Source organism: Chiloscyllium plagiosum, chromosome 18 (genome assembly GCF_004010195.1).
Source record: "Chiloscyllium plagiosum isolate BGI_BamShark_2017 chromosome 18, ASM401019v2, whole genome shotgun sequence".
Taxonomy (NCBI): domain Eukaryota; kingdom Metazoa; phylum Chordata; class Chondrichthyes; order Orectolobiformes; family Hemiscylliidae; genus Chiloscyllium; species Chiloscyllium plagiosum.
The window spans coordinates 47,632,414-47,660,057 of record NC_057727.1 but is presented as its reverse complement, the minus strand read 5'-3'; the positions used below and the strand labels follow the sequence as shown (position 1 = coordinate 47,660,057).

Sequence of the window (27,644 nt, the reverse complement as noted above, 5' to 3'; positions counted from 1 at the left end):
CAATCAAGGGAGACACTTCAGTGCAATATTATGGGAGGGCTTCAGGGTCAGTATGATGTATTAAGTTGAGACCCTGTCTGCCTTCTCAAGTGACAACAGATAAAAACATGCTACGATATTTTGAAGAGCACTCCTGGTGGCCTGGTCAATAATTATCCCTCAATCACGAAAAAGTTGATTATCAAGTCATTTTTTTGTTGCTGTTTGTGGGGGCTTGTGTGAAAACTGGCTGATTCATTTTCTCCATGGCAACAGTCACTAGACTTCAAAAATATGCTTTAGAAATTAAGGCACTATGTAAATAAATTCTTTTCTTCATTTCTTAAGGATATATTATAATTTATTCACTATAAGTGTAACATAAATAAGCTGTGAAGGACATACACATACATATTTTGAGCAGACCCATAAACACCACAAATTCAAAAATTTTCACATTTACTTTTGAAATAGTGGAATACTTTATATTGAATAGCATCTTGCATAAGGCCAAAACTAACAACTTTAAGTGCATTACATTGTCTGCTTCAAACAGAATCCATGTATTCTTCAGCTGATTAAAGAAGTGTTATATTTATCATACTTCACCAACATGGAAAATGTGGAATATTTGACATAAATAATTACACTGTCATGGAAGAAACATTCAAGTTGACAGAAATTTACCTTCTGTGACTAGCTATTATTTCATTACATGTAGAGGACTGTTCAAGTAGAATGAAGAATGCAACATCAGCTTGGAGGTTAAAAAACAAATAATTTTTAAAAATCAATTCTGAAATACAATTGAATGGCTTCAAATACTCCAAGTTTTATAGAATAAACAGATTATTGTGAGAAAAAGGGCAGATTAAATTGATTACATTTGAGAATGAGGATTTTATCCAGACACTAGCAAAATCGTTTTATACTGAAGTCAAGCTAGACTTTACTGGTTCTACTCTCGTGTTCTGGCTTAGTGACAAATTGCTTTTTCAGTTGAATTAGAAACTTAATTTCTGCTCCAAGTAATGTATTAACAATTTATTTTGCTCAATATCATAAAGAACTTCAATGGGATCCAAACATCTTAACACAGAAAATGTTTTAACTTTTCAATGTTTCTATGAAAGTTACCAACTCTGTTCAAAGATATGGAAAATATACCTGCGTGATTTGTCTTCTGTTTGTTGCACATTGATTTCTCTATCAGAGCTATCCGGCAAACCATTTGTTGTTAAAGGACTTGGTAACGAAACTTTTGATCGACTTAAAGGCCTCGGAGTACCAGGACCATTGATATTAGATCTGAAAGCAAAACAAGAACAAACTTAAGATTCTGAATAACATCACGTATACACAAGCTACTTCTATGATCCAATTAGACAATGCAACCAGAAATTGGTTATAGGGATTTTACTGATAGAATTTTGAAAGCATTTCATCAAATGTAATTTCTTGCAAAAGTAAATGATCCTCCAAATTCAGTATTAAGCTAAATAAAGATCTTTTTAAATTCAGTTAATTATGCTCAACTTTTAAAACGTCCATCCAGATGTACGAATTCAGATCATCGATCCACATTACCACCAGAGGGCCCTATATTTTGATTAAGTTGTCCCAGAATTTCAAGCAGCATCAACATTTTAACTTACTCATTTTGTGAATGAAAATAAATCCAGGAGTTCAAAGAAAATTAAGCCCTTTTAAGGCTTAAACAAATGCAACTTACATTTAAGTGGGCGGCATGGTGGCACAGTGGTTAGCACTGCTGCCTCACAGCTCCAGAGACCCGGGGTCAATTCCCGCCTCAGGCGACTGACTGTGTGGAGTTTCCACATTCTCACCGTGTTTGCGTGAGCACCCTCCGGGTGCTCCGGTTTCCTCCCACAGTCCAAAAATGTGCAGGTTAGGTGAATTGGCCATGCTAAATTGCCCGTAGTGTTAGGTGAAGGGGTAAATATAGGGGAATGGGTCTGGGGGGTTGCACTTCAGCCGGTCGGTGTGGACTTGTTGGGCCGAAGGGCCTGTTTCCACACTAAGTAATCTAATCTAAATTAAAGCAGAGGAACAATGCAAAATTCACTTCAAGATGTAACCAGTGGCATGAATTTTGGAAGTTGTGGCATCATCATCATATTTTTCAGCGTAAACCATTATTTTCAATACACTCCCATATTTGTTCTGCACTTGCATTGCATTAGTTAATGAAATTTGCATGATGTTTCTCATTCATTGCTGTTTAGTATGTTCACAATCAAGGTATAATTTCAGTTACATCACACTAAACTTTTGCTATAAATTCTGTGTCTTACAATTGTGTCCTCCACAACCACCTGATGAAGGAGCGGTGCTCCGAAAACTAGTGCTTCCAATTAAACCTGTTGGAATATAACCTGGTGTTGTGTGATTTTTAACTTTGTACACCCCAGTCCAACACCGGCATCTCCAAATCAGATTTCCTTTCCTCTCTTACTCAAGATTTCTACTTTTCTCTCAGTGAGGGGCTTAAAGGACTAATACGGGAAAGGCCAACAGGTATGAATTCAAGTCTGCTACAATTCTCTGTTCTAGTATCTAGCGTCTTCTGAAATTGAACTAACTGAAGAACCAAGATGATAACTTTCACAAAACCCCTCAACAGATGTTAAACAGAGTAAAAGCTAAAATTTAAGGATTAACATACAGCAGGATGTAACAAAAGAATCACAGTGAGAGTAGTCAAGTCATATAAGTAAATTATTTGCAAGATTAATTTATTGGATGGGAGATAAAAACTTTGATTGAAACTGTAGGCTATTCTCATCAATACTGTGTGTGTTACTTTTGAGAGAAAGTCAATATTCACACTGGATAGCTCTGCAAGCATGTTTTTAAAAGGAAAAGTATCATGGCAACTAGCTGTTTTCTTTCCTGAAGGATCAGCTACTGTTTCACAACTCCTCTGAAAATATTCAACAGCGCCACAAAGAAAATTTGCATCGTGACTCACCTATCTGTATACCCGGTATGGCTTCCAGACAGCATGATGCCATTCACTCGATTCAAACTATTTGAGCCAAAGTTGCATTTCCTAAAGGAATTAGAAGAAATTTTAAACCTTTGAAATATTAAATAAACTGAGTAAAAAGCATGAATCATTAAATATATTAAAAGTTTACTTACTCTGTAGAAGGATACACACAGCTAACAACCATAACATTCTGTAAATGTACAAAAACAGTGCATGAGATGAAAGGCAAGAATTCTCTGCATCTAAAAACTGACTGGCTCCACTCAGTTCAATTATGAAACATTTCATCTGCAAAGTCTTCGAGGAAATGAAAAGATTAAAGGATGCTTTGCTTGCTACTGGTCAATATTCCTCATAACTACAGTCTAGAGATATACAGCACGGAAACAGACCCTTCAGTCCAACTCGCCCAAGCTGACCAGATATCTCAACCCAATCTAGTCCCACTTGCCACCACCTGGCCCATATTCCCCCAAATCCTTCCTATTCATATACCCATTCAGATGTCTTTTAAATGCTGCAACTGTACTAGCCTCCACCACTTTCTCTGGCAGCTTATTCCATACACGTACCATCCTCCGCATGAAAAAGTTGCCTCTTTAGGTCTCTTTTATATCTTTTCCCTCTCATCTAAACCTATGCCTTTTCGTTCTGGACTCCCCCACCACAGGGAAAAGACTGTCTATTTATCTTATCCACGCCCCTCAAGATTTTATAAACCTCTAAGGTCACCCCTCAACCTCTGACGCTCCAGGGAAAACAGCTCCAGCCTATTCAACTTCTCCCGACAACTCAAATCCTCCAATCTTGCAATATCCTTGTAAATCATTTCTGAACCCTTTCAAGTTCCACAACATCCTTCCTGTAGGAAGGAGACCAAAATTGCATGCAATATTCCAACAGTGGCTGAACCAATGTCCTGCACAGCCGCAACATGACCTCCAAACTCCTGTACTCAATAGTCTGACCAATAAAGGAAAGCATAACAAACACCTTCATTATCCTATCCCCCTACAACTCCACTTTCAAGGAGCTACGAACCTGCACTCCAAAGTCTCTTTGATCAGCAACACTCCCTAGGACCTTCCCATTAATTGTACGAGTCCTGCTCTGAGTTTCTTTCTCAAAATTCAGCACCTCACATTTATCTAAATTAAACTCCATCTGCCACTCCTCAGCCCATTGGCCCATCTGATCAAGATACCGTTGTCATCGGAGGTAACCTTCTTCGCTGACTATCACACCTCCAATTTTGGTGTCATCAGCAAACTTAATAACTATACCTCTTATGCTCACATCCAAATCATTTATATAAATGACGAGTAGTAGTGGACCCAGCACCAATCCTTGTGGCACTCCACTAGTCACAGGCCTCCAGTCTGAAAAACAACCCTCCACCACCACCTTCTGTCTTCTACCTACAAGCCAGTTCTGTATCCAAAAGGCTATCTCTCCCTGTATTCCATGAGATCTAACCTTGCTAACCAGTCTTCCATGGGGAATCTTGTTGAATGCATAACTAAAGTCCATATCGATCACGTCCACCACACTGCCCTCATCAAGCCTCTGTCACTTTTTCAAGAAATCTCAATCAAATTTGTAAAATATGATTTCCCATGCACAAAGCCATGTTGACTATCCCTAATCAGTCCTTGCCTTTCCAAATACATGTACACCCTGTCCCTCAGGATTCCCTCCAACAACTTGCCCACCAACGACGTCAGGCTCACCAGTCTACGTTCCCTGGCTTGTCCTTACGACCTTTCTTAAATAGTGGCATCTTGTTAGCCAACCTCCAGTCTTTCAGCACCTCACTTGTGACTATTGATGGTACAAATATCTCAGCAAGGGGCCCAGCAATCACTTCCCGAGCTTCCCACAGAGTTCGAGGGTGCACCTGTTAGGTTCCTGGGGATTTATCCACTTTATGTGTTTCAAGACATCCAGCACTTCCTTCTCTGTAGTATGGACATTTTTCAAGATGTCACCATCTATTTCTCTACATTCTATATCTTCCATGTCCTTCAGCACAGTAAACATTGATGCAAAATACTCGTTTAGTATCTCATTCCATCTCCTGCAGCTCCACATAAAGGCTGCCTTGCTGATCTGAGGGACCATATTCGCTCTCTAGTTACCCTATTGTCCTTAATGTATTTGTAAAAACCCTTTGGATTCTCTTTAACCCTATTTGCCAAAGCAATCTCATGTCCCCTTTTTGCCCTCCTGATTTCTCTCAAGTATACTCCTACTGCCTTTATACTCTTCTGAGGATTCACTTGATCTATCCCATCTATACCTTACATATGCTTCCTTCTTTTTCTATAGTCTCAATTTCTATAGTCATTCAGCATGCCTTATACCTACCAGCCTTTCCTTTCACCCTCACAGGAATATATTGTCTCTGGATTCTCGTTATCTCATTTCTGAAGGCTTCTCATTTTCCAGCCATCCCTTTAACGGCGAACATCTGCTCCCCCAATCAGCTTTTGAAAGTTCTTGCCTAATACCGTCAAAATTTGCCTTTCTCAAATTTAGAACTTCAACTTTCAGATCTGGTCTATCCCTTTCCATCACTATTTTAAATCTAATAGAATTATGGTCGCTGGCCCCAAAGTGCTCCCCCATTGACCCCTCAGTCACCAGACCTACCTTATTTCCCAAAAGTAGGTCAAGTTTTACATCTTCTCTCGTATCATAAAATTTTCTTGTACACATTTAACAAATTCCTCTTCATTGAAACCCTTAACACTATGGCAGTCCCAGTCTATGTTTAGAAAGTTAAAGTCCCCTACCATAACCACCCTATTATTCTTACAGATAACTAAAATCTCTTTAGAAATGTGTTTCTCAGTTTCCTGCAGACGATTAGGGGTCGATAACACAATCCCAATAAGGTGATCATCCCTTTCTTATTTCTCAGTTCCACCCTGATTGTATTTCGGGAATATCCTCCCTCAGTACAGCTGTATGCTACCCCTTATCAAAAATGCCACTCCCCCTCCTCTCTTGCCTCCCTTTCTATTATTCCTGTACCGTTTGTATCTTGGAACATTAAGCTGCCAGTCCTGCCCATCTCTGAGCCACTTTTCTGTAATTGCTATGATATCCCAGCCCCATGTTCCTAACCATGCCCAGAGTTCATCTGCCTTCCCTGTTAGGCCCCTTGTATTGAAATAAATGCAGTTTAATTCATCAGTCCTACCTTGTTCTCTGTTTTGTCCCTGCCTGCCCTGACTGTTTGACTCGCTTTTCTCAACTGTACTAGTCTCAGATTGATATCTTTCTTCAATATCTCCCTGGGTCCCACCCCCCTCCTTAATAGTTTAAAGCCTCCCAAGCAGCTGTAGTAAATCTCCCTGCCAGTACATTAGATTACTTACAGTGTGGAAACAGGCCCTTCGGCCCAACAAGTCCACACCGACCCGCCGAAGCGTAACCCACCCATACCCCTACATTTACCCCTTTACCTAACACTACGGGCAATTTAGCATGGCCAATTCACCTGACTTGCACATCTTTGGACTGTGGGAGGAAACCGGAACCCCCGGAGGAAACCACGCAGACACGGGGAGAACGTGCAAACTCCACACAGTCAGTCGCCTGAGGCGGGAATTGAACCCGGGTCTCTGGCGCTGCGAGGCAGCAGTGCTAACCACTGTGCCACCGTGCCGCCCACTTCCAATTCAGGTGCAATCCGCTATTCTTGTCCATGTCACTTTTCTACCCCAGAAGACACTTCAATGATCCAAAAATGTGAATCGTTCTCCCATACATCAGCTCCTCAGCCATGCATTCATCTGCTCTCTCCTCCTATTCCCACCCTCACTAGCTCATAGCACTGGGAGTAATCCAGATATTACTACTCTTACAAGATGAGCAAGAAAAATATTGCAGACACTATTTCTGTTGAGATACGTTGACCTAGGATTGATTGTATCACAGATTAACAAGAATTGTACAATAGGTCGTATAAATGGCTTGCATTTCCTGACTCTGGGGACATCTAATCAAAGTGTTTAAAATTATTACAAAATTGCCATAGAGAGAAACAATTTTCTTTGGTGGAAGAGCACAAAACAAAGGGCCATAATCTTACAATCAGAACTAGATCATTCAAGATCAGTACACACTTCTTCCTGCAAAAGTACTGGAAATCTGGAACTTATTTCCCCAAAAGTCTTTGGATATTGAGTGAAAGAAATTTTCAAGCCAGATCAATTTTTTTTCTTTTTGAAAGGTGATATTAAATGGAGTCAAGACATGGACCAACCACAAAACAGGCAGATCAGTCTTGAGTCACAAAAAGGCCTGAATGTCATAACACGAGCATCAGGTTGATTAAAATAATTAAAAGACACTACAAAGTATGAAGTTAACTTGCTTGACAGCAAGCATGGCCAAATTAAAACAAAAACACAAACTTCAAAACCTATGAAATAAATGGTTTCCAGAAGATATTTGAAGGAAGAACCAAATTCTTACTAAAAGCTTCATGAATGTTATTTCATTTATGACCACTCTGAATTGCTTTCATAACTTGACAAGAATCCATCTGGTAAAACCCAGGTTTAGTGCTAAAAAGGGCAGAGAGCAAATGAGGTCATTAGTAATAAGATGAAGATTAGTTTCTAGATTCTTGGTTACCTTTTCAACTCCCCTGAGAAATTTGTCTGTCCCAGTGTAATTCTTCTTAGGATCTGTAAGCAGCTCACATAAACGCTGGATAGTGAAGGGAATACTGGAGATACAAACAAAGATTAGGCATTAACAAGAACATGCAAGAGTTGGGATAGGTGAAAGAGAAAGGTTTGGGCGGCATGGCAGGTATTTTCAAAACAGAACATAATTTTGAGCTTGTATTGAAACATGCTAAATAAGTAATAATTAGCATTGGAGTTTCTTATTAAAACTACAAACTTGAATTCTCAGCTGCCCATTCCGAACTTGGCCTCCTCATTCAAAAATCTATCTCCTCTTGGAGGCATTGGCTTAGATAGTAACTACAGCAAAGCAGAAAAAAATCCCTAAAAAGAGTGAGCAGAGAACAAAAAAGCCAACACTAAAGCAAGTTTTGCTGAAGGTATTGCTTGATGTCTTCAGTGGATCCATCACACATTAACCATCATCGCAGTAGTAGCACGAGTTAGATGGTCATGAATTCAGGATCTCAAAGTACAAGGCATACTGTCACTTTACAGCAGCAGTCTACAGCACTGCCCTCAGATTTGAATGGTGACAATTCAAATCAAGTTTTCCTGGTCTCCTGGTCAATGTTTTGCTCTCAACAAGCATCATAAAAGAATAAATTAGTCATTTTATTACTTTTTTGCAAAACCTTTGTATGTGCAAACTCAGTTTCACCTCCACTTGTATTACATCAATAATACTTTTAAAGTAAGTTATTGACTGCAAAGGGCTCTGGCAATCATCACAACATGAAAGACAAGTTAAATGCAAGTTTTCTTCAATACTTTATTCTGCAGTCTGCAGCCGGAAGTTTTCTTGAGAGAAATATTTAACCCAACCCCATAAATAATTTCAAAGTCTGACTCTAAATCATAAATTTGCTTAATTCCAAAGAAAACTACACAAAACTTAGTATTTCGACTTAGTTTAATTTCAACTACCCATTAAATACACTACCCTCAAATTCCACATTTGCGAAACACAAAACAAAAACAAAAAACTAAAATTTGCTTCTCAATTCATGATTCTTCTGAATCAAGACCCTTGAATCTTGTTATGAAGTCAAAACTAAGTTGATGTGTTTACTCTGTCATAAACTCAATAGAAACATTCTATTCATTCACACCGCAGGTGTTGTTACTGCATACTTTACTGCAGGGTCACTTGCTCACTTGAAATTGGTCCACTTGATCATTTTCCAGAACTATAGTCTGACCTGGTTAAAAATCATCTTTACAGAACTGACCAACAACCATCTGCCTCTATTTTGCTACCATTTTTGCAAATTTCTTCTGCAATCTCTCAAATGCATTTACACATCAGATCAACTAAAAACTTGCTTGTCTGTTGTCAACCAAAAGGAAGTATATACATCGATCTTTCCTTTCCACCTCTGTGGATAAGCTGTTTATTGAAAGATACTAAGTAATTTTAAATTTCTAAGTGAAAACAATCAGGCACACGAGGCAGCCATTCGGTCCAACATGTTTACACGAGCTCTAGAAACAATCATGACTTAATCCAAAAGAGAAAATGCTGGAAAATCTCAGCAGGTCTGGCAGCATCTGTAAGGAGAGAAAAGAGTTGACGTTTCAAGTCTAACTGACCCTTTGTCAAAGCTGACCTTTTTAATCATGACTTAATACCATTCTTCTGCAGTTTCCCAGTTGCCTTGCATTGTTTCTGTTTAAATTATCATCTAACATATCCTCAAACTTGAGTGCCTTAACCCTAACCCCAAATTAAACCTGCCCTCCATCACACTTCCAATCAGTACACTCTAGATCTGAAATATTGTGGACGTCAAAGATTTTTCTCAATATACATTTGCTTCCTTTGCAAATCACTTTAAAACTGTCTGGCTGTTCTTGACCCTTTTACAATTAGTTTCTCCAAAGTAGTCAATCCAGCACCCCTGTCAGGATTTTGAAAATGTTTATCAGATCTCCTTTTGGCCCTCTTTCCAAGGCAAACAGTCCCAGTACCTTCAATTTATCCCCACAATTGAAGCTTTTCATTCCTAAAACCATTCTTCTAAATCTCTCCTGCAATCTCTCAAATGCATTTAAATCTTTCCTATGGTGTGTTGCCCAGAATGGTACACAAAACTTTTGCACATCTCAAAACTGAAAGTGACCATCAGAGTGACAACAAAATCTATATGCAAAGATGAAGACTTTACCATCCTGCAATTTTAAACAAAAAGAAATCTGTTTATAATAAATTAAACACTGACAATTAGGTTTGCCCTCCAATGTCCCAGACCGGTTTGCTAATCCAGGATGTAAAAAAATTACACTGTTATAACTATACCAATGAATTGTAGTTTAAAAGTGGTTGAATTAAGATGGTCATTTTGTAACAGGACTCAATTTCCAGCATCTTCACTGGCTTCTCCAATCCTTTCATTTGATTAGCAATACAGCAAATCTGACATCATGCTCAACCAATTTGGATAAAGCAGCTGAACAAAGTTGCTCGTAACTGGAAAAAAACTGCAAGCTTCACCAACATAAAAATATCATGTACTTGTTCGGCTATGAGACTTGCAAAGTAGATGCTGTATCCAGGAGGAGAAAACAAACACCTGCTACATTTGCACAACAGGAAGTATTCAGAATTTTTATCAAAATAAGATATCCAAGACAGACAGTAAAACAGTTTGCATCCGAACTCAAATCAAATGGTTATGTGGTGTCAATTCAGGTTGAATAGTCCAAAGACGAGTTTGATGAAACCTAGGTGGATAGGTATATTGTTATCAGAAGTTCATTAACTTTCTATTGCGACTTTGTGTAACAATTCAATAGCCCTGTTAGATGCTGAAAAGCTGGTTAAATACCAGCTTTACATCAGTCTACATGAGCAGCACCACTGCACTAAATGGACAATGACAATAAAATTGTGCACCACTGATGTTCAAGACAGCACGCTGAATGCTCAATCTGAACAGTTGCTCAAGAACAATTCACTACGGTAAATATATTATCCAAAGCAATGGCAAGTTGCAATACCGAAAGCAAACAACAGCAAGCTGGCATACACAAATTTCCTGATCAGGTTGAAAGAAGTCAATAACGTGACTGAATATTAAGTGCATAAATTTGAAAATGTAATGCAACATAATTTTTAATGTTCAATCATTTGCATTAAGAGGTGAATCTGTCAACACTAATTTTACCAGAACATCAGGCTGGACAGCCAGTTAAAAATAAATATGAACACATCTGATAACAAGCCATTCAGATACACCTTACAAATACTGGTACTATTGGCTCTGCTGGAATGAACATTCATAATTTAAATAATCTTTTATATGTGCAAAACCTGGAGCAGAAATATTTTGTTTCGAGGTCAAGGGGCAAAATATGCACATGCATAGCAATTACCCACTAGTGACTTAATGCAACTTTCACTCCACCACCTTTAAAGGTTTCCACAATGTCCAGAAACTTGTAAACTACAGATGGAACGTCACTATTCCGGCACTTTCTGGTCTACTGACTTCTGTGGTCCTGCACGTTCTGCTGGTGCAAACTCAGCAGCACTTCCAGCTTCCTAAAAAACACGGAGTGCTTTTGGTTTTCTGGAATTGTGTCAACAGGTTAAGAGAGCACTTGTATTCCCCCAAATAACTGCTTTTCATATAACTTTATGCTGCATAATGAAAACTCCTGTGCTGACCCTGTTAAGTAACCTTCACGGTCTGGCTAAGATCCAGTCCTGAGGCAACTCGATTGCAAAGGCAGAACCTGCGATGTAAAAATAAATTGAGAACAGGAACTCAAAAAAGATGCTCACTACAAGAAATGCAAGGTACCCTAATGGTTAAAATTAATGCAATGAAACTGAAACCTAAAAACCGAAAAATTTAAGATTCAAAACTTAAAAATCAGATATCAAATGCCTATTTTAATTAACTGATTCTGGCCAATGCAGTCGATTAGGTGAAATAATAGAATCCCTGCATTGCGGAAAGAAGTCACTTGGCCTACCGGGTCTACAATAGCCCTCCAAAAAGCTCCCACCGAGATCCTGTAACCCTAATGCTAACTCATCTAACCTGCATATCCCTGGATGCTACAGAGTAATTTATTGGGAGTTACCCATGATTAATCAATTACATCATTTCCAACATTGTTAATCTTTAAAACACTAGCATGAAAGAAAAATGAGGTATAATAATCTAGTAATTTTCTTAAACTAGTCAGCAGCAGAGTTCTCTTTTTCATTAATAAAAGTGCTCTCATTTTGATAGTGAGACCTTTCTGATAATTAATACAAATAGGCTACCCAGAACGGCCTATCCTTACAAAACCATAACCAAATAAATCTAGTTAGGCCAACCACTGCTTAACAACATATTTGTAATCAGTTAGTTTTTGAAGGAGTCAATAGTGCCACCAAGAGGTACCTACTCGCTAACAGTGAGAACCAGAGTCATACAGCATGGAAAAAGAGCCTTTGATCCAACTCATCCATGCCAATCAGGTCTCTGAAAGTAAACTGGTCCCATTTGCTTATGTTTGACCCATATCCATCTAAACCTTTCCTGTTCATGTAACCATCCAGATGCCTTTTTCAATGTTATAACGGTACCTCTACCACTTCTTCTGGCAGCTCATTCCATACATGCATAACCCTGTGAGAAAAAGTTGCCCCTCAGGTCCCTTTTACATCTTTCCCCTCTCACCCTAAGCCTATGATTTCGTGTTTTGGACTGCCCTATCCTTAGAAAAAGACCTTGGCTACTCACCTTACCTATGCTCCTCATGATTTTGTGGACTTCTATGGTCATCCCTCAGCCTCTTAGAAAAGCGTGTTAGAAAATACACTTTAATCAATTAAGAAGGGATAGTGGTGATGCAGCAATACATCTCTACCTCTAGACCAAGTGAAATCTGCTTCAGAGATGTGCCAGGCAGCAGAGTGGCTCAGTGGTTAGCACTGCTGCCTCATAGCATCAGGGACCTGAGTTTGATTCCACCTCGGGTGACTGTTTGTGGAGTTTGCACATTCTCAGTTTCCTTCCATAGTCCAAAAATGTGCAGAATAAGTGGATTGGCAATGCTAAATTGCCCAGTGACCAGGGATGTGCAGGCGACGTGGATTAGCCATGGGAAACGCTGGTTTACAGGGATAGGGGAAGGGGCTGGGTCTATGTGGGATGCTCTTTGGTGGGTCAGTGTGGACTTGAAAGGTTAGACAGCCTGCTTACACAGTGTAGGCATTCTACGATTTGATAAAGAAATCTTTGAACAAATTCTATCAATGGTTTTCTGATTAATTTGATTACCCAATCAATATGCATATTAAAGTAACCCATGATTACAGATGTTACTTTACCACACGTACTTCTGATATTCTGTTTCATACCATTCCCAACATCACTGCTAACGTTTGGTGGTCTATATACCAGTCCCACTAACTTATTTTTAACCCCTTTGTATTTCTCAATTCCACCCATAAAAATTCTATAATGACTGAGCTAATAGCTTTCCGCAATGTTGTGTTTATATCCTCTTTAACCAGTAATGCAGCTCCACTATCTTTTTCTATTTGTGTCTCCTTCGTAAATACTTAAAACTCCAGGATGCTCGGCTCCCATCCTTGATCACCCTGCAGCTATGTCCTCGAATTCCAACTATATCCTACCCATTTTTCGATTTGTATGATTAATTCATCCACTCCACGTGTTCAGACACAGAGCCACATAAACACAGCCTTTAACAAATGCCCAAGAAAAGAAAGCTTTACAAATCTATTATGACATAAAATATATCCTCTTTAAATCCTAAGCAAGATAGATGGTTTGACAAAAATATTCTGGGTGGAAAAACATATATAGGGGGAAACCAAAATTCTGAAGCTCAGAAGTCTAGATCACAGGTGTGGGTTAAGTTGCCTCTGGGTCTTTTTGATTTTGGCAACTTGAACAGGTGGACCTAGGTTGCCAGCTCTGACTGTATTCTCCCACCAAATCTGATGGATGTCACCAGGCAGTTTTTCTTCAACTCAAAGACTCCTGGTGCTGCTCTGAATTAATCAAGTAATAATGTCACTGTTCCAAACCTGTAATGTGCAACACCTGTTTTTCAAATTGCAAAACTCTCCTGTTATAGCAGTGTCCAACTTCCATTCTAGTTCATAAACCGAGGAAGAAAAACGTGGCCCCTTACATAACCAGAGAAAGTAGTTAAGATAAATAGACTGGCTGCTCTGAAAAGAAAACTAGATTAACACGTTAAAAAAAATGAATAGAAAGAGGAGATGAGGGACTGACATGAGGCAGGGATGGTAGCAGATTAAGCTCAGTACAAACATCAATACTGGAGCTATTTTAGCACTGCACGTTCTATTTATTCATTTTAAAAAGCTGATAAAACACCACGCATTATTTGTAAATAGCATAAAGTGTGAATACTGAAGTAATTTAGGCAATAACATCCAAGAAAAGCAATTCCTGAGGCTATAAAGATTCATACATGGGCCGATTGGTGTTCTCTGGAGAGAATTTGCCAGGAGAATGAACAAAGGTAACTTTCTGATTCAAAGTAAAGTATCAACTGTACAACAAATACTTTTGACTAAAATGGCAAGTGTGCTACAAAGTCTATCCATGTCATAAATGAAATAGATGAATCTTCAAATGGATTCAGAAGCAGGCCTTCTTTGTAATATTACTTTTGTGACTAATGCGTAGACTCCAGAAATTGGAGAAAACTTAAGCAATCTTCTTGCTGACGTGATGAATGAAGGTCATCTCATTTGAATCATCAAAGTCTGATGTGGGCTGGATAAGTCAGCTTTACTCATGGAGAAACCAAGTACCTGACTTCCTCGCCAAGTGACAGAGAGTTACTCGATATTAAAAAAAAGCAAAGGGAAAATTTAGAGTTCCGTAGTTAGGATTGTGATGCTATTAGCATTCGTGGCCAAACAGGAAATTTGGTACCAACTCTCTGGTGTCGCCATGTTGGTAGGGAGGCAAGACAACTCAGATAGTAACATTTTGACATGCACAGTGAAAAAGAAATAAAAATGCCAGTTAAAGTTACTGTATGCTTCCACACACTTTATTACACTGTTACCTCAGAGGCTTGACATCCACATTTGAGAGTTAGCCATAAGATATCCAATACACGCTATAAAAAGTCGAAGACTTCTCTACACGAGTGAAAGTGGAATTTTACATATACACAAAGTTTCGGTTACATATTTTTAATTATTGGAGATTGTCAAAATTACATTAACTCAAACTTTTATTTTTGTCTCCAACTTTTTAAATCTCAACTTACTTTCCCTCTCCACTCACTTCCTACTCTAACTTAGACTTGCTGGCTTGGAATTCACACTTCAGCACAATTTTTTCAAGCTAACTGTTTGCAAATATCAGTTCCAATATAGAAGATGCTGCACTATTTCAGCTCTTTTTAATATGACAAATTGCCATGCCAAGGCCATTAAAAAGTGTGGGGGCATTGAGTGCAATGAACAGCAAGGTGTTGTTCACTGACAATACTCAGGTTAAAACGCTTTTTAACCTCTACATTCCAAGATCATATCCAGTGAATGGGCAAAAATAGAGAATGGAACAGAAACAAACCTGAAGTTTACATGAAGTTTGACCAAATTAATTTACGTATATTGTTCTTCATGAAGCCATTTCTGATCAAACACATTGAAGTTTTACCACAAATGTAGGTTGAAAAATAAAATTTCCCTGTACTTTTCATTCACTTACTGCTTTTTTTAAAAAAGGTAGCATCAGGTCAGATACACAAACACCAAGACTGTTCATACCTGATTAATCTACAGATCAAAAGATCTTACAGATTTACTCCACTTTGAAAGATGAAATACATTCTAGCATGATTTCACTGTACCAATAGCTTTTTCTTACCTGGTCCAAATAATTACTCTTCATCGACATTCTGGGATAGTGAATGAGAGTGGACCATTTGAACATTGGATGCATCAAAACAGAGTTCAATAGTCTATCGCCATGAACATGCATTTTCAGTCATATTTTTTAAGTGTAATCACCAGTACAAACCTATTTTATCCATTCTTGGCCTAAGATGACCCAAAACCAATATATCTGATCCTAAGAAATGTTTGAGAAAGAACTCAATTAAGATTGCAAAGATAATTTTAATATAGCTGCAACTTCAGTCACAAACAGAGGAGGGAGCAGTGAAATCAAAATAAGCTTGAAAAGAGTCACAGTAGCAGATTTCAACACCACCAAAAGGATATCGCTAGCACTGATGGAAATTTTCCATTTAATAAAGTAGGCATGCCTGCTGACCGTATCTAAATTGAAATTTTAAAAAAAGAATTCAGCTGGTGGCCCCTGCAATAATTCAGCGTGGTAAGAATACTAACCAAATAACATGAGCCAGAGCATTTTCAGGTTCAATCATGGAGCTCTGAATTCTAATTAGTTCAGAGATAAAAGGACTATAAATGTAATTAAAGTACTAATCACTATACAAGATTTGATCAAAAGCTTTTAATTTGCCCTAAGTTAGCATTATCATTGTATTTTTCATGATATTGCACTCGCAAAAGCAAAGTTATAACTGATTCCAAAAGGAATTTGTCACGTGTTTTAAAAGCACAGGTTTTTGGCAATAACTGCAGCGAATTTAAGTACTTGGCAATGAAGCAACTGAGTGAACACATCTGTCAACTTATAATCTTATTTGGTCAGAAGTCACATGACACCAGGTTATAGTTGAACAGATTTATTTGAAATCACAAACTTTTGTATGGCTGCCCCTTCAACAGGTGGAGGAGCAGCTCTCTGAAAGCTCAAGATTTCAAATAAACCTGGCGGACTATAACCTGATGTCATGTGACTCCTAACCTTGTCCACCCCAGTCCAACACCAGCACTTCCACATTACAATCTTATAAAACATGGATGAATTACAGGATGGGAGACCATCTGTGTCACACCACTCCATAAATGAACCATTTGGTGAGCTAGTTGCTTAGCCTGTATAAAGCAAGAGCAAGTCTCGATAAGGGTAGCCCTGCAGATCTGCCAGTAACTAAAAATAATCAGATCACTTATGCTAAGTGCAGAAAGAAAGGCTGTAAAGGTAAGCCTCTCATCATCTTTTAGAAATCCAACAAACTTGGGAAAGATGAGATAGCTATTTAAATGTTGACTGAATGATCAGACAAATTGACTGACTACCTCTATCAATGAGACAAAAGGAGGCATAGTAGCTGCTATTTCAAGGTAAGTCTCTCAGTTAAGCATACCTTTGACAACACCTTTCAATCCAGATCACTAGCACTTGGTAGGATAGGGCAGCAAATGCATGGGAACAAACCGCCTGAAAGATTCACTCCAAGCTACAAACCATCCTGAATATAAGCGTGTCACCAGTGCTTCATTGTCGTGGGATCAAAATCCTGGAACCCCCTGGGTGACCCTATGCCCTAAGTATTGCAGCATCTAACCAGCATCTCCACCAGGGTAATAAATTCTGATTCAGCCAGCAACACCTAAATCCCAAATAAAAGAAAATGGGTAGCAGTGACCCATTCAGGATAGCATCTATTTAGAATAGCAGAGTTAAGCTTTCAGGTTAATGATCTAAAATCGGAACTGGGGAAGTTAGCAATGCAACAGATTTTTAGCAAGTGAAAGGTGGAATAAAAGTCCATTTTAGGGTGGTAGAGAAGAGAGATTAAATCGGGAGGTGTGGGAGCAGGAGCTAAAGTAGAGTGCCAAAGGGAGTGTTAATAGGACAAGAAACAAAAAATGCATGTTTCGATGCCACAACTTGTTTAGAGACAAAAAAAACCAACTGCAAATACTGGAATCCAAAATAAACAGGCAGAAGGCTGGAAGAACACAGCAAGCCAGACAGCATCAGGTGGTGAAGAAGTTGATGTTTCAGGTGCAACCCTTCTTCAGGTCCCAGAAACATCACCTTCTCCACCTCCTGATGCTGTCTGGCTTGCTGTGTTCTTCCAGCTTCCTGCCTGTCTATTTTACATGCTGTAACCGGCAGAATGATTAACAGCTGCAGTGGGAAATAGCGAGTGAAAAACAAGCTAAACCAAAATGTGTAAAGGCATATGTGATTAAAATTCAGCTAGAATGTTTCACTAAAGCAACAGTGACAAAACAATTTGAGGTATGGGAAGCCAACAGGTATCAAAAGGGGTTCATCTTGCTCTTTGCAAGGTAAGGTGGTTTTCTGTTATTCATTCATGGCAAATGGGCATCGCTGACTCGCCAGTATCTGATGCCCATAATTACAAATCCTTGAGGTGGCACTGAACTGCGAGTCACTGCAATTCATGTGTGATAGATAGACCCACAATGCCCTCAGAGGGAATTCCATGATTTTCAACCCAATGAGAGTGAAGGAACAACAATTTCCAAGTCAGGACGGTCTGTGGCTCGGAGGGGAACTTTCAGGTGGTGACGTTCTGTTGCCGCCGTCCTCCTAGATGGAAGCAGTTGAGAGTTTTAAAGGTGCTGCTTAAGGAGCCTTGGTGAATTGCTGCAGTGCATCTTATCGGTAGTACACACCAGTAATGGAGTGGGGGAGGGGGGGGTAGACAGGTTGACATGGTTAATGTACACAACTTCCCTTCACACGTGGTTAGAGATGCCCTCCAACGCATCTCATCCACATCCCGCACCTCTGCCCTCAGACCCCACCCCTCCAACCGTAACAAGGACAGAACCCCCCTGGTGCTCACCTTCCACCCTACCAACCTTCGCATAAACCAAATCATCCGCCGACATTTCCGCCACCTCCAAGCGGACCCCACCATCAGGGATATATTTCCCTCCCCACCCCTTTCCACCTTCCGCAAAGACCATTCCCTCAGTGACTACCTGGTCAGGTCCACGCCCCACACCAACCCACCCACCCGTCCTGGCACCTTCCCCTGCCACCGCAGGAATTGCAAAACCTGCGCCCACACCTCCTCCCTCACCTCCATCCAAGGCCCCAAAGGAGCCTTCCACATCCAAAGTTTTATCTGCACATCCACCAATATCATTTATTGTATCCATTGCTCCCGATGCAGTCTCCTCTACATTGGGGAGACTGGACACCTCATAGCAGAGCGCTTTAGGGAACATCTCTGGGACACCCGCAACAATCAACCACACCGCCCTGTGGTCCAACATTTCAACTTCCCCTCCCACTCAACCGAGGACTTGGAGGTCCTGTGCCTCCTTCACCGCCGCTCCCTCACCACCCGACGCCTGGAGGAAGAACGCCTCATCTTCCGCCTCGGAACACTTCAACCCCAGGGCATCAATGTGGACTTCACCAGTTTCCTCATTTCCCCTTCCCCCACTTCACCCCAGTTCCAAACTTCCAGCTCAGCATTGCCCCCATGATTTGTCATACCTGCCTATCTTCCTTTCCACCTATCCACTCCACCCTCCTCCCTTCCCCCACTCACCTATTGTACTCTATGCTACTTTCTCCCCACCCCCACCCTCCTCTCATTTATCTCTCCACCCTTCAGGCACTCTGCCTGTACTCCTGATGAAGGGCTTTTGCCCGAAACGTCAATTTTACTGCTCCTCGGATGCTGCCTGTCCTGCTGTGCTTTTCCAGCACCACACTCAACTATGGTTATTGTCTGACAACTGTATGGTTTGAATGTTTCATGCCACTTGTTATCCCAAACATGGATACTCTCCAGATCTTGTTGCACTTCACATAGACTGCTACATTATCCGAGGAGTGGTGAGTGGTGAACATTGTGAACTCAGGAAGAATTACCATTTTGACCTTAGGATGGAAGGTCAGTCATTGATGTAGCAGCTCAAGTTGGTCAGGACAAAGATACTTCCCTGTGGAGCTCCTGAAGAGATGTCCTGGAACTGACATGACTGAGCTCAAACAATAACAATCATATTTTTTGCTAGGTGTGACTTCAACCGAAAGAGCTTTCTCCCAGAATCCCATTGATCCAATTTCTCCCAGGCTCCTTGATGCCACACGCAATTAAATGCTTCCATATTTGAGCCAACACTATAATTCAATTAAGAGTGAGGGGCCTTAACAAAAGCAAACTTTGAGTGTAGATGGATAGCCAATAATTGGCTCAGATTTATCCTGCTTGTGTACAGGATATACCTGGGCGATTTTCCATTGTCAGGTCGATGCCAGTAGTCGTAGCTATGGGTAAGGGTTGGAAGACACAAGGAAGGCAGTTCTCATAACGCACTGACAACATCCAGTTACAATCCTAGATTGAAAAAGGAACTTCAGATGGCTGAAAAAAGTACAATGTCAGCATTCATTTCAGAGGGTTAGAATACAAGTGCAGGGCTGCACTGTTGAGGCTCTGGTCAGACTGCCTTGGGAATATTGAGAGCAATTCTTAGTCTCATATCTAAGGAAGGATGTATACTGGCCTTGGATGGGGTCCAGAGGAGGTTTACAAGAAATGATTCTGGGGATGAAGAGCTTGTCACATGACGAGCAGTTGAGGATTTTAGATCTTTACTCAATGGTGTTTAGAAGGATGAAGGGGAATCTCACTGAAAGTTTTAAAATATTGAGAGGCCTGGATATAGTGGACATGGAGAAGAGGTTTCCACTAGTAGGAGAGACTAGGACCCAAGGGCACAGCCTCACAGTGAAGAGACAAGCTTTCAGAACTGAGCTGAGAAGGAATTTTCTCATCCACAGGGTGGTGAAACTGTGGAACTCATTGTCACAGAAGGCTGTGGAGGCCAAGTCATTGAGTGTATGTACTGTATAGTAGATGATTAACAAAAGGATCAAGAGTTACAGGGAGAAGACAAGAGAATCTGGTTGAGAAACATATCAGCCATGATCGAATGGTTGAACAGACACAATGAGTTGGATAGCCTAATTTTGTTTCATATGGTCTTATCCATAAGTTCACATGGTAATTGTCAAAGGGCAGGAAAGATGAAGCAGGAGCAGCAAAAAAAAATAAAAATGTGTGTTGCACTATGAATTTCTATTTGACTAATGAAGACTTCACAGAATTACAAAAGATAGAGTGCATAATAGATTAGATTACATTACATTACATTACAGTGTGGAAACAGGCCCTTCGGCCCAACAAGTCCACACCGACCCAACGAAGCGCAACCCACCCATACCCCTACATTTACCCCTTACCTAACACTACGGGCAATTTCGCATGGCCAATTCACCTGACCTGCACATCTTTGGACTGTGGGAGGAAACCGGAGCACCCGGAGGAAACCCACGCAGACACGGGGAGAACGTGCAAACTCCACACAGTCAGTCGCCTGAGGCGGGAATTGAACCCGGGTCTCTGGTGCTGTGAGGCAACAGTGCTAACCACTGTGCCTCCGTGCCGCCCACACTAAGCCAAACAATATTGGTATCTATGTTCCACTCGATCTTCCTCATCGAACAATCAGCCTAACATTCACTCATTTACTTAACTAGATGCGTTTTAAATGTATCTGCATGATTACTCAAATACTCAGCAGCAGTGACTTCTATTATCTCTAGTCTTAGCAAAACAAGTTTCTTCAGAATTCTAGATTTGATTTCTTGGTGTCATCTTCCCTAAAGTCTTTCATAGTGTCTTCAGAACTATAAGGTTATTTCTCCAAAGATACCTAGTCTTCATCCTGTCCTAATGAGAACAAGCTCTCAATTGTGGTAACATTTTAATTTTGTTTAATACCATATATCTGTAGCTCTACTTCATTTTTATAATATGATGACCAGTGCTGAACACAATACTCGAACACAACTTTAGCATCATCTGCAAAATCCAAAGATCTTCTAGTGTGAGCCCAACACCTGCTACTTCTACGAACCTCTCACCTTGAATGTGGTAGCCAAATTAACTGGCAAATTCTTAGACATAGAACACGTGAGTCAGATCAAGTCTCAAAACACTATCCAGACAAAAATCAAAATATTCTTTCAAGAATGTTTTCATTGAGCAGTTTGGCAGACGGAAAGATAAGGTTAAAATAATGCTGTAAAACTGTATGCTATACCATTAATAGCATAAGATCAAAACTCCCATATTTAAGACTATGAAAGACAGAAGCACTTTTTTAAAAAAAACCTGGTCCCAGTAATGTTCAATCAAGAATGAGGACTCAATGAAACAATGAAACTATCTGCAATGAGAGTTCATCGTGTGGAGTTGAACCAATAGGAAGCAGTTATCCACTAAAAAAGATCATTAATCACACCTTATTAAAAGGCAATACATTGTTCAATGAAACTTCAGCATTATGCTCTATTCAAGTACTAAAAAGATTAAAATGCAGAAAAGCATACAATTTAGTATAGCACCAAGCTGTTCTGTTAAAACTAATACAATTGAAAAAATCCTTGAAAACAAATAATTTAGGTGTACAAATTAGTTATGTAAAAGGAAAAAGGTTTAGGAATCAGCCTCATTGGTAGAACAAACAACTCAAGTTTATGTACAAAAATTCATTATTGCATTTATATTTGAATGCAATATAAATTAAGTAGATTTTTTAAAAATGACTTAAGTGATCAACTTACCCCGTAAACCCATTAACAATTTTAAGAATTCGGTTCTTCATTTCTTCATAAGGAACATATTCCACATTTGGATTAGGCGGAGCTCTGGGTTCAGGGGCTGAGGCTCTGAAATCATCCATTACTTTTTCCAATTTGAATACAAAGTAGCTTTTAAATTGTGACCAAGGAATTCTGAAATTAGAAGCAGGGATAAATTATTGGACATAATATATGGGATAGATCAAGAATAAATTTATCTTACATCAGCCTAGGTAACAGAATACCTCCCAACATACTCTCAAATGGTACAGTAGCATAATGGTCTGTCACTGGATTATCAATAATCCAGAGACTTGAGTTCGAGTCCCACCACAGCTGCAAGGGAAATTTAAATTAAGTAAATAAATCTGGAATATAAACCAGTGACCATGAAACCACTAGACTGACCAAATCCCACCTGCCTGAGTCATGTTACCTACACGAAAAAGACTGCCAACCTTATCCAGTCTAGTTAGATGTGACTTCATGTCTTCAACTAGTGACTGTTAACTGCAGATCGAAATTACCTTGCAATCATCCAATCAAACTAACAAAACCTGATGAAACATCCAGCATTCAGATACACTAGACATCTGACCATGACGAATACTGCAAGCTCATCAACATGTGGGGTCTTGTGCGAAAACCTGCCTGATATTGCCAGAGTCATGGCATTTTGGGCAATACCCCAGTATGAGACCCATTATTAAATCTTAGAGACTTCGACATTGACTTTGAACCAAACTCATGCCATAAGGAAAGTTCCTGATTAGTACCTACTCAGTATTTAACATCACTTGAGAAAAACAATAAAAGTTGCAAAGGCATAGAATGTAGACAGTTTCAATGCATAGGACAAGAGTAGTTGCCCACAACAACTTCAGCAACGTCACCAATGCACTGCCCTTGCAGAAATAACACCCCATTTCCACAATGAGGACACCACTGATCATGTTCTATGGAACTATTATCATGTTAAGTGGGATAATTCAGACCAAAAGTGGAACCATTTTCCACCACAACTTTCATCAAAGCAGCATTTGGTAAAGTGTAGCATCAAAGTGTAGCACCACTATGATCAAAAGGGAAAAGTCTCCACAGGCTAGTGTTGTATCTAACACAAAGATGAGGTGGGTATGAACCGAGCAAACGAACAAATCATGCTAAACAGAACCAGCACACTGCAGACAGAGGTAAATTATCTGACAGTTTGTTGTAACCAGTCATAAAAAATCTAAATAATAAACCAAACAAAAGATGACCCTACAGTGAATATTCTACAAATGCTGCCATCTTCAAATGGTGGAACAGTACAGGCTTTTATTGGTAGAGGAATTGAGTTCCGGAGTCCTGAAAAATCTAAATAATAAACCAAACAAAAGATGACCCTACAGTGAATATTCTACAAATGCTGCCATCTTCAAATGGTGGAACAGTACAGTACCTGATGCCTGACACCACCCAAGAAAACTGGAATCACATCCATCAATGGTGTGCACCATGGACACGATACAGTGTATTGACCTTCTATAGCTTCTTCAACACCATCTTCCAAATTCAGGATCGCCACCGTCAGAAAATTGGGCATAACAGGCACATGGTAATACCACAACTGCATGATTCCTTCAAAGTGCAAACACCATGCTGACAATAATCATTCTTCCTTCATCGTTGCCAAAATTCTTGAAAAGCTTTCCCAAATCATTTTCCCCTACACCAGCTGCAGCAGTTCAAAAAGATCACCACATCAAGGACAATTAAAAATGGGCAACAGATTGCAAGCAATGTCTCATCACATTCAAAAAAAGTTCTTAGGTTTCAACCTGAAGTGCTACGCCAAAAACTAGAAGTAATGATGAGTTTCTCTAGACTTCTCACTTTAGCACAGTCTATCCAACATAAAGTTCAATCCAAATATTGTTCTCACTTCTCAACAGTCGTTCTTCCAGAAGGTTATTTCAGTAGTCGAAGAAACAGCAAGCCACATCAAATGTTGTTTTAAGCGGTAAACTGTCATGTTGAGTTTCTCCAAAGACCTTCTCTGCAATCACATTCAATTTTTTTTTTGAAGGGGGGGGGGGGAAAAAGAGGTGTTTGAGATTTAACATTCCTTTTCTATTGTCACATGTATAAACAGGAACTGCTGACCAATTTTCCACACTGTAATTGCACCCTCTCTAAAACGGTGACACAGGTGTTATTGACCATTGTGTTTCAACTGCCCCAACCCCTTCTTTTGCTCATATTGTAGATATTCCAAATTTCCATTAAGTCAAGTTTGCGCTAGAAGTACCACCAAATCCAAATATCTGACCCAGGAGAAGTTGTTCATTTTAAAACTGAGATGGAATTATCTGCCCCAAATCAATTATGCCTGTCCAATGACAATGCTGTATTTAAAATTTATAATTCTGCCCATTAGAAGGCACATATCATCACAGGCTTCCCTCGTGATGGATGATGAGTCATTTTATCGAGCAAATATTCATGAGATCCTCCCTTACAAAAAAAATTATATGAAGTCTGGCCACCTGAATAGCATTTTGGTGCTTGCTTACATTTGGCTTTCCCCATGCCACAACATAGTTAATGGTGCAGATAAAAATCACAGCAGCCTTATCGTATCTTAACTGGGCTGTTTGAACAAGAAACTGGCAAGCCATAACTAAAGCTTCTACTGATAATTAGGAGATCTGAGCAAGCAAAAATTAGTGTTTAAACACACTCATTACAGGTGATTTCCCACAAAGATAACAGATGCTCACAAAAGCAATCCAATTGCTGGAGGAATTAGTGTTGACTAACTGCCCATTTGTTAACAGGATAAAAAGGCAAGAGCAATAGTTTCCAAGCCAGTAAGCCTTCAGCAATTGCACCTCAAACTCCATTGTCATTGTGCTGCACAATTCCAGGAAGAGAACAAGCACAGCTTATTTTTGAGCTAGGGGGCATAACTGCAAGACTACTGACCCTAGACAGTGGTTTGAATCTCTCAAAATAAATGACGTAATTTCATTTCAATTATTAAAGATCTTTAAAAACTAGTCTAATGATGATCGTGAAGCCATTGTTAATTGTTGTGAAAACCCCATCTTGAAGAAAGAAAATCCGTCACCTGCCCTAGTCTGGCCTACATCCAACTCACCATTCATAATAATATGAATGACTGTCAACTGTCCTCTGAAATGCCTCTTCTCACAGGTGACATTTTAAGAGTCCAAATTTGTTGATTGAAAAAACATGCAGGTCAAGTGTGAGCCAGTGGTACTCATCATAAAAGCAACTCTCAGATTAGCTCCTGGACAAGAGGACAGTCTATTTCCAAAGCAGCAAAAAAGCCTCCAGAACCTAAACAGACAAGATCCCCTCTCTCCTTGTGTTGAAGCAATAATTATTTGAAAGCTAGGTCTCACTTACCATTTGCCTAGAAGGTACTGCTTTGAACCAAAAACTGAGATATGGAACAATTTGTGTGCCAAACTATCCTGTGCCAGCAGTAAAGAACTTAAAACGCTTTAAAAAAATTAAAGATCAAAAGGACTCGGAAACAGTAAAAAAGATACCTCTCCAAATCTCATGGACTAATCCTTTTGACCTGTGGTCTCCCAATAGTTTTTTTCCTCTCCCCATTTTTTTTGGCTTGTCTACACCTATCTGCATGTTTGTGTATTGTTTAAGAGGTAGAGTCTAAGTCAGTTATAAGTTGATAATTCATCTTTTGCATGCCTGTTCCCAGTACTGATTTACTTGCAATTATTAATTTTCTATTAACTACAGAAACCGCTGTCAACTGAAGCTTCTCAGGCATGAATTGCAATCAAATGTAACTTTTGTGACAATCCTAAGAATAGAAGAGCATGCTTTATCAAAAGGATTGTTACAACTCACGTCTATTCAAACATTCTTTGCACTACTATCTTAATAATCAACTGTCATCCTCTATTTAAATATACAGGAAAAAAAAACCATTGGAAAGGCAGAACCAGTTTAATCAGGAGAAGCACAGAGCAACAGATAACAAGAAACAAAAATAGATTAAGAGAGACATGAAATTTGAAAAATACATTGATAAAAGCAAAATACTGCGGATGCTGAAGATCTGAAATAAAAGCCAAGTGCTGAGGAACTCCGATGTGTCAGCATCCGATCTGAGCAGATAGTGAGTGTGTAACATTTCAATTTCATCATGATGCTTCTTTCCAACTGCTTGGAGTTAAGATGATGATTCATATTGAATTTACACACACTCTCCCCACAGATGTTGTTAGACCTGCTAAGCCTCTCCAGCTTTCTGCTTGCAGACAGAGATGTTGGTCTTACATCATGTCATGTATCTTTCATCTAATGTTCTTCATGCATTACAGTTTCTCAAACCTACCTTTTTAAACTTTACCCAGGCAAGGATTCTCAAATCACAGACTTTTAAAAAAAACATTTTATTGCTTTGATGTTCACAAACCTAAAATGTCAATTCAATCAATTCTTGCAGATGTTTTCAGCACTTTCTGTTCTTCACTATTTTACAAAGCTAATTTAGAACATCAAAGTACATCTTAAAACCTGAGCATGTTGTACATATAAATTTGAGCAGTTAACAGATTAATGATTCCTCAATAGTGATTCATTTCAGATTTTTAATGTTCAATTACCCCTATTGGGAGAAGTCAAAATCAGTTAAGAAGTGAACTCTATTAAGTCTAATCAACTTGCTTGAACGACTTGTTCAAAAAGTAGCAATACTAAATGCAAACACAATGCTTTAAGTAAAAATCTTCTTAGAGATCCATGTCACCATATGGAGCACATCAGCAAAAGCAAATCAATATCTGCAATTCTGTATGGACAGCTGCACATAGCACACTGAAAACCAAATTCCCTGCTGACTAAAAACCCCTCTACGTTTGCTCATGCACACTTAGAAGCTCAACAGCACACATTGTTTTGGATAGTCACAACCATGAAGAAGAAAGATGTAGATGAAGGGGTCAAATCAAAGGATTAGGTTATCTGAACAAGCTTACAACAGCACACTGTGGATGCATATATTCAGACACTATTCACCCTCCACAAGCTAAAACAGGTAATCGAAATAACTATCCCAGTAACAATTCAGATAATACCTATTGTCAACTTGTTTGCATGTGCAATACACGGCAGCATGGTAGTTCAGTGGTTAGCACTGCTGCCTCACAGCACCAGGGTCCCAGGTTTGATTCCGCCTCAGGCGACTCTCTGTGTGGAGTTTGTACATTCTCCCCATGTCTGCATGGGTTTCCTCCGGGTACTCTGGTCCAAAGATGTGCAGGTCAGGTGAACTGGCAATGCTAAATTGCCCATAGTGTTAGATGCATTAGTCAGAGGAAAACAGGTCTGGGTGGGTTACTCTTCGGAGGGTTGGTGTGGACT

At 39.5% G+C, this 27,644-nt stretch overlaps 1 protein-coding gene across 2 annotated transcripts in view; it reads right to left on the bottom strand.

Annotated features, from left to right (window-relative positions):
• Window positions 1-27,644, bottom strand: part of ppp4r2b (protein phosphatase 4, regulatory subunit 2b) — a 58,129-nt gene that overhangs the window by 6,274 nt on the left and 24,211 nt on the right. Inside the window, exons 1-6 of one of the 2 annotated variants that reach the window (XM_043708358.1) lie at window positions 24,166-24,268; window positions 22,221-22,391; window positions 7,640-7,733; window positions 3,145-3,182; window positions 2,972-3,052; window positions 1,147-1,287 (exon numbers count right to left, since the gene is read on the bottom strand). In XM_043708358.1, the coding sequence (XP_043564293.1) occupies window positions 1,147-1,287; window positions 2,972-3,052; window positions 3,145-3,182; window positions 7,640-7,733; window positions 22,221-22,339 (473 nt within the window). In that variant the 5' untranslated portion in view covers window positions 22,340-22,391; window positions 24,166-24,268. Of the gene's footprint in view, window positions 1-1,146; window positions 1,288-2,971; window positions 3,053-3,144; window positions 3,183-7,639; window positions 7,734-22,220; window positions 22,392-24,165; window positions 24,269-27,644 lie in introns of those variants that run through there. The other variant, XM_043708357.1, reaches the window with a different exon arrangement.